Source organism: Pleurodeles waltl, chromosome 7, assembly GCF_031143425.1.
Source record: "Pleurodeles waltl isolate 20211129_DDA chromosome 7, aPleWal1.hap1.20221129, whole genome shotgun sequence".
NCBI classification, from domain to species: Eukaryota; Metazoa; Chordata; class Amphibia; order Caudata; family Salamandridae; genus Pleurodeles; species Pleurodeles waltl.
In genome coordinates, this window is record NC_090446.1 from 654,206,123 (window position 1) to 654,220,780 (window position 14,658).

The 14,658-nt window shown below is 40.7% G+C and overlaps 1 protein-coding gene across 1 annotated transcript in view; it reads left to right on the plus strand.

The window, feature by feature from the left end:
- The window catches only part of NSG2 (neuronal vesicle trafficking associated 2), a 193,501-nt gene that overhangs the window by 23,156 nt on the left and 155,687 nt on the right, over nucleotides 1-14,658 (plus strand). Inside the window, exon 3 of the mRNA XM_069244661.1 lies at nucleotides 10,615-10,734. Coding sequence (XP_069100762.1) covers nucleotides 10,615-10,734 — 120 coding nt within the window. The remainder of the gene's footprint in view (nucleotides 1-10,614; nucleotides 10,735-14,658) is intronic.

Genomic DNA, 14,658 nt, shown 5'->3' on the forward strand with positions numbered 1-14,658 from the left:
AATGAGTCCCAGGCTGCACAGCTCTGCATGCATGGTTAACATTTGTTTCGTTGGAGCTTGTAACATGGTTCATTTGTGCTTAGACCAGATGATACGTCAAACAAAAAACAAATAGAAAATAACAACTCTTAACAGGAAGTTATTTGACAATGCGGTGCTGTAAAGTGTAATTTAAATATCACTCTACATAGCCTGAGCACTTACGTTGGTGAGACTTGCCATAATAGTAATGAAAATAAAGATTCCTGCATTATGAGTTTTTTGTGCTGTAATGCTAGGCTTGTGCACTTTTGTAACAGCAGCCTACTACATGGCCCAAGTTCTGAAACTCTTTTATCTTAACATGACTGAGAAAATCCTGAAGGAAAGAGTGTTTCATGTCCTTTGCCTTCTACAAGCCTTCTAACAGGAAACTCCATCCCTAGCCCATATAAAATCTTTTCAAGGTGCTTCCAGCTTGACAAGTTAAGCTGAGGTCTTGAGCTCTGCTATCCCAGTCCACGATATGGTAATTCAAATTCAAGTGTGTACTTAAACCAAAATGTCGGTACCTACCGGAGGACCCTTATGCTTGAACCTGATGCTTCTGTCCTCCCAGAAACCTAAGCAACCAGACAAATGAATATTTCCTTAGCTTTTCCTTCCAGCAACTCTTTCTTGGGCTTTCGGTCTACAGGTAAATTTAGCTGTTAGTAGGAGGCTTCAAGGAGTGTTTTGAATGCAGACACTGAAGAGCAGAGAGGAGGCAGTCTTCTACATACCAGGGGAGTTCTCTCCGCCTGCCCTCATGTCTTGTGAGCAGTTTACCTCGATTTGTATTTCCTAAATGCCCTCCTTTCAGTTCCTCCTTCTTTCACCTACCCCATTACCATTGTTGCTCCCTACCTCCTAGCCAGTCACATGTCTAAGATTATACCCTCAACATAATATTGCTACTTGTGGTGGGATACTAGAAGTTAGGAGAAGACCTGTCTATATAGTTATCTAATTTCATTGCCTCATCAGGTGTACCTTTTACCCTCTCTCTTGATCCGTCTTTTCTACCTCTCCTGTTTCCTTCTAGCCGACAAAAGCTGTGGGCTGAATATACACGGGGGCCACTCTGATGCCAAACCAGCTCTGCACCGATGTACTCCATTGAAGCCTACCTATTCAACCGCTGTGATGAAAGGTAGTCTATCATACTGGCAGGATTTTGCTTCTAATGGAAGAGTTAGCTAATCATTGAGCAATGGTGGTCGGTACTACCTGGCAATAACAAGCAGTTTGGCTTTTAGCATGCTGCATTTAAATATTGAAGTCTTTGAACATGACTGCCCACAGAGAGTGGTGGAGTTTAAAAAATAAAGCTAAAATATAACCTATGTTTTTTGCTTTAGAGCTTGTACAGTGTTTCTTGTCCCTTCAAAGCTGGTATTTGGGGAGTGACGCCTCTAGCCAGAGACACACAATTAAAGGATATCTGGATTTCCTAATGTGATCCTTGAGGCCAGTGCTTACAGCTGTCTTATTTTCTTTAGTTTAGTCACTGGATTGGTTGCTAATTGGAGTTGTAAAATATTGACACATATAATAACTTCTTTGACCAAATTAATTTGAAAACTTAGAGCCTCTTTTACAAGGCCTTTCCACCACATTTGTGTAATTTTTTGATGCAAAAGTGGCACAAGCAGTGATTTACACTGATTTACAAACCAACCCATTGGGCCCAATGCGTCAGATTGTGAAGCCTTGTGTCATATTATACCTGCGCCAGGTATAATGTATGCAAGTTAGGGGCCCCCTCTGGAATAGCCATGAAGAACGGGTGCAGCGACATTTACAACATTTCCCTGCATTGTTCTGTGACTTCATTGGATCCACATTTTAACACCTGCTCTTAGCATGTGTTAAAACTGATGCAGGCCTTTTCTCTATGGAAGCCTTCCATGCATTGCTGGAGTACTGTCATTTTTTTTTCACTAGTCCAGCAATGCTTCACTTTAGCACCACAGATGCGTCAGAATTTCTGAGGCATCTGTGAAAATATGTGCCATGGAGCTCTTTATTGTAAATACAGTGCATCCATGGCATCGCTAGGAGGTCGCAGGGCAGCGAAAGAAAGCTGAAGCAATCTTAGACGATGCATTAGATTCTAGTAAATTAAGTCCTTATTGTTTTCTTTTCAACCATACTCCCCTGGAAAATGTTGGCTGCTGTGGGTCACCCAGCAGCAAAATGCCCATCACTTTGCCTCAGCATCAATTATAGTTAGCTATCTGTAATGAGGTCCTTTTGACTGGTCACCTTGAGTTTTTACTCCTCTTTCTTCTAGGTCAGTAAGATACTCAAGTGACATCTGTGGCAAGTATGCAGACTGGAATTGCCCTTCTTTACTGTAGCCATTCCATTGTCATGTGCAAGCACTCTCCGAGTGTTGCACCTGCCTCGATCAATGTCTATAGCATATGGGTGTCACTGTATTATGCTAAGTCAAGTGCTTAGACCATTGGTGCTATAGCAGTAAGATGATGGACTGGATAATACTGAGTCAGGAGAGAGGTTGCAAGGTGAGGATGAGTTCAAACTCACATCTTCACTTCTAGAGTCACTGTGGGAACATTATAGAGGCCAGCTTGCAGAGGCTTCACTCTTGGTGCTAGTGGTAGCTATGGTTGCAGGTAAAGGACCTATTGTTCATCAGCATTATTTCCATAGATCTGATCAATTGCACAATCCTCTGTTCACCTTGGATCCCTGTTTAAATATTCCAGATAACCCCTGCATCTGAACTTATGACTGTGTACTCCCTTTCCATGCTTCTAAAGTAAGGAATACTCTTTCCCTTCCTATTAGTTTGGGATAAAATCATTTCAAGCTTCATAAAATTTCTTCAACACTGCAGTAACATAGCTTTCCCCGCATTATCCTACCCCCAGTGATGGGATGCATAATGGATTTGCTGTAAGACATGCCACTGCTGCTTCCTCATCATCTTCAAATGAAGGCCTTTGAGCTCTGGCCCTAGTGAGAGACACCAGACAAATGGGCAGAGAAAAGAGAATCCTGGACATAATTCTTCAACATACATTGCTGATTTGTTGGAACAGTGGTCAGAATAACACATACCCTAATTTCACTCCTCCTTTCTGTTGCACAAGAGAAATACCCGTTGCATATCGTAGCGGACCAATGGGACTCTTTGCAAATCCTTAGCAAGTTGCATTCTCATTCAAACTCATCAACACTGCATAGCACAGCTGCCTGCTATTCATGGGTAGGCAAGAGCGCCCACAACTGCTCTGAAAGAGAAAAAATACCCTCTGGCATGTTTCAAACTCATTGACGCCTTCAGGGTACAATCTCCCTTCACTTTGCTCATTCACAGTTTGCAAATGGGACACCTCATATTCCTAGCAACCTCCCTCCACCCCATGCTTGCAGTGCAGTCCGAAATGAACGACCCCACAAAAGGAATACAAAAGTCACACTATGGTGTCTTTTGTTTATTGAACATTCCCGGTGCTAAGGCTACTCTATGACAGGGATGACTGGCTTACAGGAAAACCAGGAGATTCCTTGATAGGCTCTTTAACTCTGGAAGGCAGGTAAGGTTGGGAAAGAGCCATTCTGACATGTGACTGACTCTACCTCAAATGCTTGGACCTTTAGAGGTTCTAGCCTATCAATGAAATCTTCCAATTTCCCCATAGGCTCGCCTGCCTCAATTGTATGGCACTCATCAAACTGACTACTTTTCTTCCTTCAGTGTCCATTGCAACCAGACCCTCTCACTCCTTATACCATCAGCCTTCACCATTTGCCATCTTCTCTCAAAGATGATGTTTCCTTAAATTGGTTCACGGTTACTGACACACATAAGACATGCTGAGCGAGCAACAAGCTGACATAGTGAGAGGAAAGCTAAAGAAGGTCCAGGCCATAAAAGCATACGAAAAGATATTTGAAGGCATGTGAAAAATGTGACTATGATCAAGAGCATAACTGGAAGCAAATGAGTGGAAGTATAGATGGGTGGGGAGAGGAGTCATATTTAGACATTGAGCACAGATTGTAGATGAGAGGTAGCAAAAGTATGAAGACCTACTGAAGTAAAGAACCATAATCAAACTAAGAGAAGACTAAAGTGTGGAGCAGAATTTGAAACGTGGAGAGGCATTGCTCCTTTATGACTGGAACCAGATCTTACTCATTCTTCTGAGGATGATCAATTGAAAACAATTAAATTGGGTAATAATTCTGTTTATAGCACCACAGAATGCTAAACTGCAGTATCATGCACCAAATAACAAGCAGGTTATAACACATTGGACACTATCAAAACCTTAACCATGATCCATGTTGTACGTTCCGATACCACCTTTTGTCTTCATATGTTCACAGACCTCAGTTAAAGACTTAGGGCATGCTTTAATACCTAGTGAATGTGTTACAGCATCACAAACACAATCATGTTGCTTTATTACAAGTGCATTGTATTCTATGGCATTTGTAATAAGGTGGTTAGGTAATGTGGACTGACTATTCTTCACCTTTGTGATGGAAGACCCTTTCACAAGACTCTGAATCAGGTCCAGAGGTTCTATTACATAGAGGTCTGCTGGTGCTGATGAGAGCAACAGAATATTACTGGCTTTTTATAAGCAGAAACATATTGACTCAAAATACAAAGAAGGCCGCTGCTTATAGCCCATCAATATTTTTGTTTTTAACCATGTTTTGGAGATCTCAGAATAAACCCCAAAATTGCCTGCCACTACAGTTTTAATAATCCGGCTCTGCCTGCTGGAAATCTTGTTTCCTAATCATTAGGCTGTACTTTAAAAACTGAACCCAGCTATAAAATAATAAAAGCACTCTGAATGATTTTACTGTGGACACTTGGCCACAGTTAGGAGTGGACTTAGTAATGAGCCTTGCGACCTTGTACAGGTAAGAGTCCAGGAACCTTCTAAGAGGATCTGCCTAAAGGAAGCCACATGAAGGCCTAATATTTGTTTAAGTCAAGCCTAGACAAGCTACTAACTGGAAACATGGGGGCATATTCACAACAAGTGAACTTGCTGTGCTGCCCTGTGCCACAGGGAAAGGGCAGGAATGCACCATATCTACCAAATATGGTGCATTTCTGTCCTCTCCCCCTTCACTGGCTCACAATGGCTGCCTAGCGCCGAAATAGGCACCCTTGCACCATGGTGCAAGGATTCCTGTGTCGCAGTCAGGATTGTTTCTGTGCAGGAATGTGTCCCTTCCTGCACAATGATAATCCTTAAAGGCTTTTTCCTCTTTCTGTGTGTGCTGCAGGATGCAGCACCCAGAGAAAGAGGAAAAAACAAGGAGAAATAAATAAAGACATCTGTCCTCACTGCGCCTCCACTGGGGAGGTATAAGATTTTGATGCATTCCCATGTTTACAATTCTAAGTAAATTTGAGAATGTGCCAAAACCCATGGGTGTTTCGTGGGAAAACCCATCACAACGCCCTTGGAGCGCCCCCCTGATGCAGAGTAAGGCAAAGCAGCGACTTGCACTGCTTTGCCTTACTCCACATCTACTAGGCCATGAAACACCACACAAAATGACTTTACGTGGCCTTGTAGATATCGGCCTGCAGTGGGCGCCACCAGTGCATCAAAACAAGTGATGCACCGGCGGCGCAAGTGGCTTGTAAACATGCCCCATGGTGTTCTTATGGCAGAACAAGCCTACTGATATGGTCATTGAAAGAGAGTGACTTCCCAGGTTACATTGGAAAGGGGAAATAAAGGGTGGGGTAGGGCTAGAAGTAAGACAATAGAAGGGCATGAAAGTAGGTTGAAAGTGAATGGCATGCAAGTACAGAATCACATCTTCATGGGGTTATGACTGAGGCGACACTGATAGGTTCTTGTTAGAGAAACAGATGGAAATTGAGTTGATGATATGTTTAGGAATGAGAAGAGAAGGCTATAAAGACCAGGGAATCACCAGAATAGAAATGGAAAGGCACAGCAAAGTATGAGAAAAGAGCTGTCAAAAAAAGTTGCTGATTTTGTAGTTTTCATTGTTTCATTTCATCCTGGAATGTCTTCGTCTAATAAGGGAATATCAAAAGCAAGAACGATCTGAAATGGCCTAAGAGAAAAACAGCTTCTGATTATGCGGTTTCGTTTTTTTCCTGATATATTATCAGATTTATTATCAGACTTGGGAGTGCATCAGAATTGAACGCCTCCCCACCAGAGGTGCAGCAAGAAGAAATATCTTTATTTCTCATTGTTGTTTCTTCTTAAGTGTGCTGCGTTCTGCAGCACACTTAGAAAGAGGAAACTCCTCTGAGGATGTTTTTTTTGCCAGAAGGTGCCCTTTTCTGCACAAAAACAATCCTTCCTAGAAATCAGGCATTCGTGCACCATGGTGAATTCCTGCGCTCTGCCTGTTCTGGTGCACAAACTGCTGCGCAGCGCAGGCACCGACTGTGCAATGTTAAACATGGCACATTCCTGTCCTCAACCTTTCACACAGTGCAGGACAGCAAGGTGGCTTGCTTGCTGTGTTGCATTGTGTGAAATATTGATAAATATGAGTCTCATTCCTAATATAGAAATATCTTCTAAGTCTGAAGGTAAGTGCAGGCCGGGCTCAATCTGCTTCTTGTATCCGACCCAGATGCCATCTGCAATATTTTTTTACTTTGACCTGGTCTTGCGCAACTAGACATCTGAGGTTGGCGCTTTGATCTTTTAGACACTATGTTTTACCTAGAAATTTAGAAATTCATATATCTGGTTCCACTGATTGGATATTAGTCCTATTGGAGTCGAACAGTTTATGAAAATGTGCCCTATTTTTCTAAATTGGTGTGTGTTTTTTATTGTGTTGTGTTTTTACTTTTTTACTGTTTGTGTGCTACATAAATACCTTACACATTGCCTCTAAGTTAAGCCTTACTGTGTTTTGTTTCAAGCTACCAAGGGTTAAGCAAAAATTCATTTAGTGACTTTTGTGGTTCACACTCATAGGTATTGTGACTATTGCTTATTCAACCAACAACCAAAATCCTCACAGTGAAATTAAATACATGAAATAGATGTGAGTGATTGGACTGATATTTGTGAAACAGACAAAACCACATGCTACAGCAGATGTGTTTGCTGCAACGAGGCACTAAAATTCTCAACCCCCCACGGAATCTTTGAAAGAGCAGTTAGTTGCAGGCACTGTAAAAAGGCTACAGCTAACGGTAGCTTTGTAAAAGGCCTGCCTCTCAATGCCACGCTCTCCAAAACACAGTAGACCAGATCATAATAATGTTATTCAACTCTCTTTTGTTGGTGGTATGTTTGCATTATTCTTTTTCATGTTGACTCATTGTCGTCCATTCTTTTGCTTCACTGTGCACTGCAGTGGTATTGATTCAGCCTCGTGTTTTTTTAGACTAAAAATGCGCTGTCGTTCTAGCTGCTATTACTGCAGAATGCCTGATGGATTAGAGCAATGTTATTAACCTAAAGCAAAGCTACTAGTACCTTCGGGTTCTTTGTTGGAGAGATGCCCCGTGTAGAATGTGCTGTTAAACAGTCCTTACAGACAGGAATGCAGATGTAGATGAGCTTCTTTGTTCCACAGAGAAGCCAGGTTTTCAGACAATGTGAACAATATCCGTTCAGATCATATACAAATTTAGTTCATCCTGAACAGTTGACTTTGATAATTACCTTATATATTAAACTTAAACAGCTCTGAGCAAAGGCCACTGGAAAGACCGGATGGGGATGCGAAGAGTCAGGCACGTGCCAAGATGATGGTCATATGGTGTTTTTTTCTATGATTTTTTTCAATTTTTAGTCATAGACAACCATAGTTTGACTGGTTTGGGCTCGGGATTTGGCTCACTGTGCCCCAGCCAAACTGACCTGCTCTTTTAGAAAATTAGAACATTTTCTTTAAAAGACTTGCAAGTAAATGTTTGACTGAAGATATGCTGAAGTTCTCATACACTGTGCAAAATGCATTTGTTGCCTTGGCTGATCTTTTAACCTTGTGTCCAGGCTCTACAAAAGCATATCAGCATTTATAGGAACAGATGTGGCCTAGGGGCTAAGTACTTTTCTATGCAGCATTGGCAACCAAGTACTAATCTCAACCAGTCCCAATAGGGAGCAGGGTCAAGACTGGTTTGCATATGGCTGGGCCCGAACTGGGGTGACGTGGCAAGCAAAATAACGATGGATTAAACCCAGATCTGTGAATTGTGGGTGAGTATTTGAAAAGTTTCAACACTCCGTCCATCATTTTATTTTGTGATGTTGCTAATCTCAACAAGTGCTATTTCAAAACTGCAATAAACAACACAGTGATAGAAATAATGCTTGAATTAATCTCAGTCAATGGCAGTGCTCATCCTGCATTCCAAACAATGGTTTTTCACCCCCTATACCACTCTGTACAGAAACCTGCCATCTTCAAATAAGTCTTGGTCTTGGTCAGAAACAGTTCAGCCCAAACTGTCTGGTTCCCCCAATGTGGAAACAAGAGCAACTACAAACTGGTTTCAGCCTACTTAAGCCTCTGGTGAGCTGTACCATGAAACAAAATAAGCATAGGGCCCACATCTGGGCATACCGTTCAGACAGGGTGTAAAGTGGAACAGAGAACAAGGTGATGGAAGGAAAGCTTGAATTCATCTCAGTATATGAACGAAATGGTTCACTCGAGGGAAAAGAAACAAGTAGGGTATACCAAGTGTGTGGAATAGAGTTAAAAAAGAGGTACAAAAAGTAGACTTTTGAATAGATGCATATCAACTTACAAATCACAATAACAATGAATTAGATCAGTGCAGTGGAAACTTGGTAAAAATAAGGTGCAATACACTTTTTATAAAAGGACATCGAGTGAAAAGTAAGGGTGTTGCATGTCATCACATATTATATGGTAATGTTCGGTAGGTCAGAAAAAGACAAACAAATAATTTCAGTTTTGACAATTGGTGTAGTTCATATTGAGTAAAAGGAAAAATTAGATGTTTCGATTCCTATTGTTTAACTGACAAATTGCCAAAAGATGCTCAAGAAGGAGCAACCAAAAAGACAAAGCCAGAAAAGGAAAACACTAATCAACAATTATGTGCTGAAAGAACCCTTACCAAGTGAGGCACATGTAGATTCAACTGACGAATGAATGTCAGTAACTGGCAATCGCTCAGGGCCACCATTCATGACAATTGTTCGGCCAAAATTTAAATATGTCAAAATCAGTCTACAATTGTTTGAGTTCCCGACTGAAGGGGGCCTGGCTTTATAGTTCTGATGATGCTGCTAATAGGTATTACTGGGCTAACTGAAATTATGAGATCCATACGTACTCATCTTGGAAGGATTTGAAGACTAGATCTTCTAACGGACCTGAAACTGTTTGCTCTCCTTTAGCCCATCATTTTTCTTTGATGTGCTGTAACTAAAGATGCTCAGGTATCACTTTCATCAAATGTGTCACTTCAGAAGCACAGGGGATCGGTGTGAGCACAGCGAGATAGTGCATCCTCCTATATTTAATCACAGGATGAATTCACAAACAAGTTCAAAAAGTGGAAATCATTGTTCTCAAAATGCATTTAAAGTGCTGTGAGGAATGGAACTGGTCTGGGGAGGATTGCGAACACAAGCTAAGTTTAACATGGAGATTTCTCTGTCTCTGTTGTGAAATAATACAAAGACAGATGTGGAGGAGAGGGGAGGGAATGAATGAGGCTATTGGGAGAACTTGCTCAGTGTTACATGTTGTGTCGTCTTTTCTTGCCCACTGTTAATGTTTTGATAGATATTGTGTCTGAAGTAATATTTGTGACTAACATTACAGATAATGTGACTTGTGAAACAACACTGCAAACTGTTGGGACAGAAGAAGAATTTATTAATTGCACTTCAGCACCCAAGGAGTGACAGGGTTTCGTGGTCAGGGCCAAGAAGGCAATTGGGTAGTGCTGAAGCGGGGCCTTTAGAGATGCTTAATATAAATGGTAGCTAATGCATGCTTTTCAAGCCAGGACTGAAATGGGGAAGGCATGAGCGGTTTTGCATTTGGGTGGGATTACAGCTGTGGATGAGAGGATGGATACAAAAATTACAAGCTGAAAGTGAACCACTCAGGTAGACTCTGCTTAAACTGATGGGGACACCTACCATACAAACATGTCACCCTTCTGCATGGCCACCCTGGGTGGACTACCTGGCACAGCACCTAGGTGATTGTAACTGAATTTGTTACCTTTTATCCTTCCTGTGAAAAGTTGCAGACTTCACCTCAGATACTGTCTCCCTCTATTTAGTATCCTCGTCCCATGAAGAATATCTTGACTATCTGTAACATTGTTGCTCTTAAGTTAAATATTTTCAGTGCACCAACAGCATTACTGAGGTATTTATTCATTTATGTTTATTTTTGCCATGATTTAGCTTTTTTCACACAAAACTAGTCAAAAATATATTGGCATGTTTTTGTAAACACTGTAAGATAAAATATTCACATGGGTTCGTTAGCGCATTCAAAAAAATACTAGAGTTGTATGCCGATTTCTTTAAAATGAAATTGTCCTGTTGAATAAAATGCACGCATCCCTTTTCGTGATTTCAGGTGGTGGTGAAGACACGAACAGAGTACCAGTCAGATCAAAAGAACAAAGGCAAACTGCGTGTCCCAAAGATTGCCGAGTTCACGGTCAGCTTCACCGATGGCGTTACTGAAAGATTAAAGGTGAATCAGTTTAAAGGGTGTCGTCCTCACTATCCTGCAAAATATGTGATTACTGAACATTTTACGAAAATGATACTCGTGGGTATTCATTAGGCTTGGCCAGAAGGGCTTTTGAGTGTTATACCATGTTGTGAAACTTCTAGTGCACACACTCAAGAACTGAACTGTGTTTTGGTGCGACTGTGGCAGGCTTTGTTTCTGTGAAATTCATCGCAGTTTGCATTCATGCATCCATATTTGTAAAACAATGAAAGCGAATAATGGGACTAGTCAGACAGAGTCACGTGAGCTTAGACGGAAACGCTTCAGTCAGCTACAGATAGCGCACGTCTATGTCTCACATGAAGATTCTGATTTAGAATCTTGGATTTGGAGTACAGCGCCTGCGCAGTCCAGATTTAGCCGCTTTACACAAGGGCTAATGTGACTTTCATGGTATCAAGGCCTGTTGAAATTCACAAAACCCATCTCATAATGATCATTGTGATTCCTTAGCAAATTGGAAATTGGCCTTAACACTATTGGTGACATAGTGGGATAGTATTGTTGTCACCCCTTTCTTGACAACATTTTATCGGAGCAAGCAGTAACCATTATGTGGTTTGTGAGATGTTATCTGCTGATGTCCAGAGGCCGGGCAAGGTAAACTAGGGAGTGAGTGGTCTGATGTGGGTGATGACAGAGGCATAGCTATCATTACCTGATGTGACCCAGAAAATAGGGGCAGCAGTGAAAAGTAGAGTGGTGAACCGGAAGCAGTGCTTAATTAGTGCCGAAATAGTTGTAAAAAACATATCTGCTCCTTTAAGATTATTAATGTCTGATTTACAGTTTTCACGGATTACCTTTCAGTTCCTTTTTGTTCTTGTAATATAACACAGCATATGCTGGAACACGTGTGCTGCGGCTAAAATCGACATATTCCACCTATTTTACTTTACTTTAGGATCGTCTTCAGTACAAAAAGTTGTTAGTGATATGAGTTTTTCTTAGAATTTTTGCACATAGAGTCTTGAAATGTACTTTAAGGCTAGTGGTTCGTTGGAATGTTATGTGTTACATAATATGATTCTGTAGCATTCCTGTTTTTGCAGTCCACCAATAAGTTGTGAGGAATTCTTTAGTTGCTTTGAAATATGCTTCATCCCCATCCTGGTCCAGGACTCAGAATGAATAGGTGGTACTGCAACTGGAAGATACCGTACATGGCAGAACTGTTATTATCAGAGCAGTGTTATACATCACTGCCCGTAGAATGATGGTCTGAGTAGGTGGAGAGCTCTCTGGTTTCCATCTTGTCTGTTACCTGTGAAAAATCCGGGAAAAGCAGGGGTTCATGGCTGAAGTCACAGGGCTGGTGTCCTCCTCTCTATATCTCTTTTCGCAAATTGTATAAACGTGTTAAATGGGCCCTTCGTACATGGAAATGCAGCCACCTGTAGCCTGTAGTATTTCTCAGGGTATCCAATTGAACAGAAACACTTCAGGATTCACTTCCTGAAAATAGCCAAAGGTTCTTTAATTCATCAATGTTAAGAAGGGAGGCTTTTTAACTAAAGTAATTAATTTCCAAGTGACAAAACAGAGTCTAATGATCATTTGCTGAGTGATATAGAAGACTTGTTCTTTCTAACTACTTAATTAATTCTCACCGTTTCGTCAAACACATGATGCGCTTTCTGAGGTTCATTGGCTTCAAGTGCTGTATTGGACTGTCGCCTGAAGTGGCTTGCACAATCCACCACTCAATGTTCTGTTCCCTTGGGTGAATATTCCACTGTTGCCTTCTCTTTGCCTACAAATTAGTGCTCCTCTAATAGATGCGCTGTGAAAAGAACATAATGCTTGGGTGGGTATTTTTGACCATTTTCCAGTTCTAAAAGGTGTGATCCGATCCTCACAAAGATTGGGTTTACTCTTATGTACTCTGTGGGCCATGTTTACAAGGAAGGCTTGCACCCCCTGTGCTCCCATAACGACACCATATGTGGTGCACATTAGGACAATAGCGTCAAAGATTTTTGAAGGTATTGTGGTACTTTGCAGGATTACTGCCACAAATTATGGTGCTAATCCTGCAAACTAAAGGGAGGCCTATTGAAAGTAATGGGTGCTTCATTTTAACACCTGCCTTAGCAGGTGTAAAAAATGCAGCTAAAAATGGCGCAGTGAAGTGTTGTAAATTTCACTACACCATTTTTACGGGCCTCCCTGCGTGGGAACACCCCTCTTGCAAACATTATGCCTTGCACAGGCATAATGTGGTGCAAGGGGTTACAAAGTGGCACGATGCACTTTGTAAATATGGCAAATGAAAATGGCCTCCTTAACATCACATTAGCTTAAAAAAAGTACGCTAGTGTAGCACTAAGAGGTGCTTAGGCCTTGTAAATCTGGCCCTGTATGTGTTATAAGATGGCATTTGATATGAACAGTGAGACCCTCATGTTTAACAGTGCACTTCAGAGAAGTGTAAAGTCACCCCAAATTGCAATTTTCAAGCCCTAAGTTCCTAATTTACTCTCCTCCACCTTTAACACTGTCACTACTGGCACAACCTTGGAAATCATTGTGTTATTGAAAATTCCAATAGGCTACACATAGCAAAATAATTTGGAGTGTACTGCCAAAGAGTATGAGAAAAGTAGTATCAGGTGGCAGAATCCATTGACTGTCATACTTGTACACATGAAGCCAACTAAATGAATGGATTGCTGCTAAACCTATAACTCATCACTAATATATATCGTTGTATGTGTCAGACATTACATAGGACAGATGGGTTGACATCCCTTGATTAAATATAAATTGCAAACTTACTCAGTGCTATTTCATTTCTCACAAATGTTAAATATTAGTAGACTTGTTAATGGTACAACCGCCTTTCACATTATTTTGCATTTTCAGTAATAAGTGGAAATCAAATAGATGATAGACCCAAAGGAGAAGAAGAAAAATAGATTGTTTAATAAAGGAATTCAGACATCAGATAGAATTAGACTTTAGTCTTAATTTACATTGACTTTAATGGAGTTGCACCTAATATAATCAATTCCATGTCTTAATTTACAGCTGGTTGACATTGAAAAAGCATGCATGAAAGAAGTTAGCACAGATTGAGCTTTGTGATTTCTTTGTCTAGTTTACGAGCCCATTTCCAGTATGCATATCCGAAAAATTGGGCAACTGACCTATACCCAGCACCACCACTCGGTTCCCCCAATTATTGATCAAAAATATGATATGCATACACTACGTACACCTGCTACTCCAAGGGGTCGTCCAGAGGTCAGAAACAAAATTAGTGCTGCCCCATCAAATATTTAAAAAAAACAATCAATTAGGAATTTCAATAATTCCAGTTCTTCTTTTATTTACTTCCAATCTTCACATGAAAGAACATTAATTTTCTTTTTTGATAAGAGGGACTTAAAAGCACAGCCAGCCAACGCATTTTGTTTACTTCTGTAAACTTTTTCAGGGCTGTAACACTAACAAACAATACATCAATACATTACACAAGCTTAAAAAACACCCTCTATACTGACACCTTCAATTCCACTTTAAATGCAAACTCTTTAAATAAAAAAACGCATCTTCTCGGGTAATCACATTTCGATTCCAAGTTACCCCCCAAAAAGGGTGAAATCACACTAACAGTAGTTTAACACGAGTCACACTATACAAAGAATCAGTTACTTTTCTTTATACATTTTTTAAGAAAGACATATAGTGCTGCAACATTGTTTAAGCAGGTTAACAAGTATCACCTAGTGTTGCCAATTTACATAATATCTGATTAATACATACCCTAACAATCTCCAATTAGTGTATCAAACCATTGATTTCAATCATATCTTCCTCACTCGTAGGATCATAACAATGATGGGGTTTCCTCAGTTTGGCTCACATTCCACCTAGTCT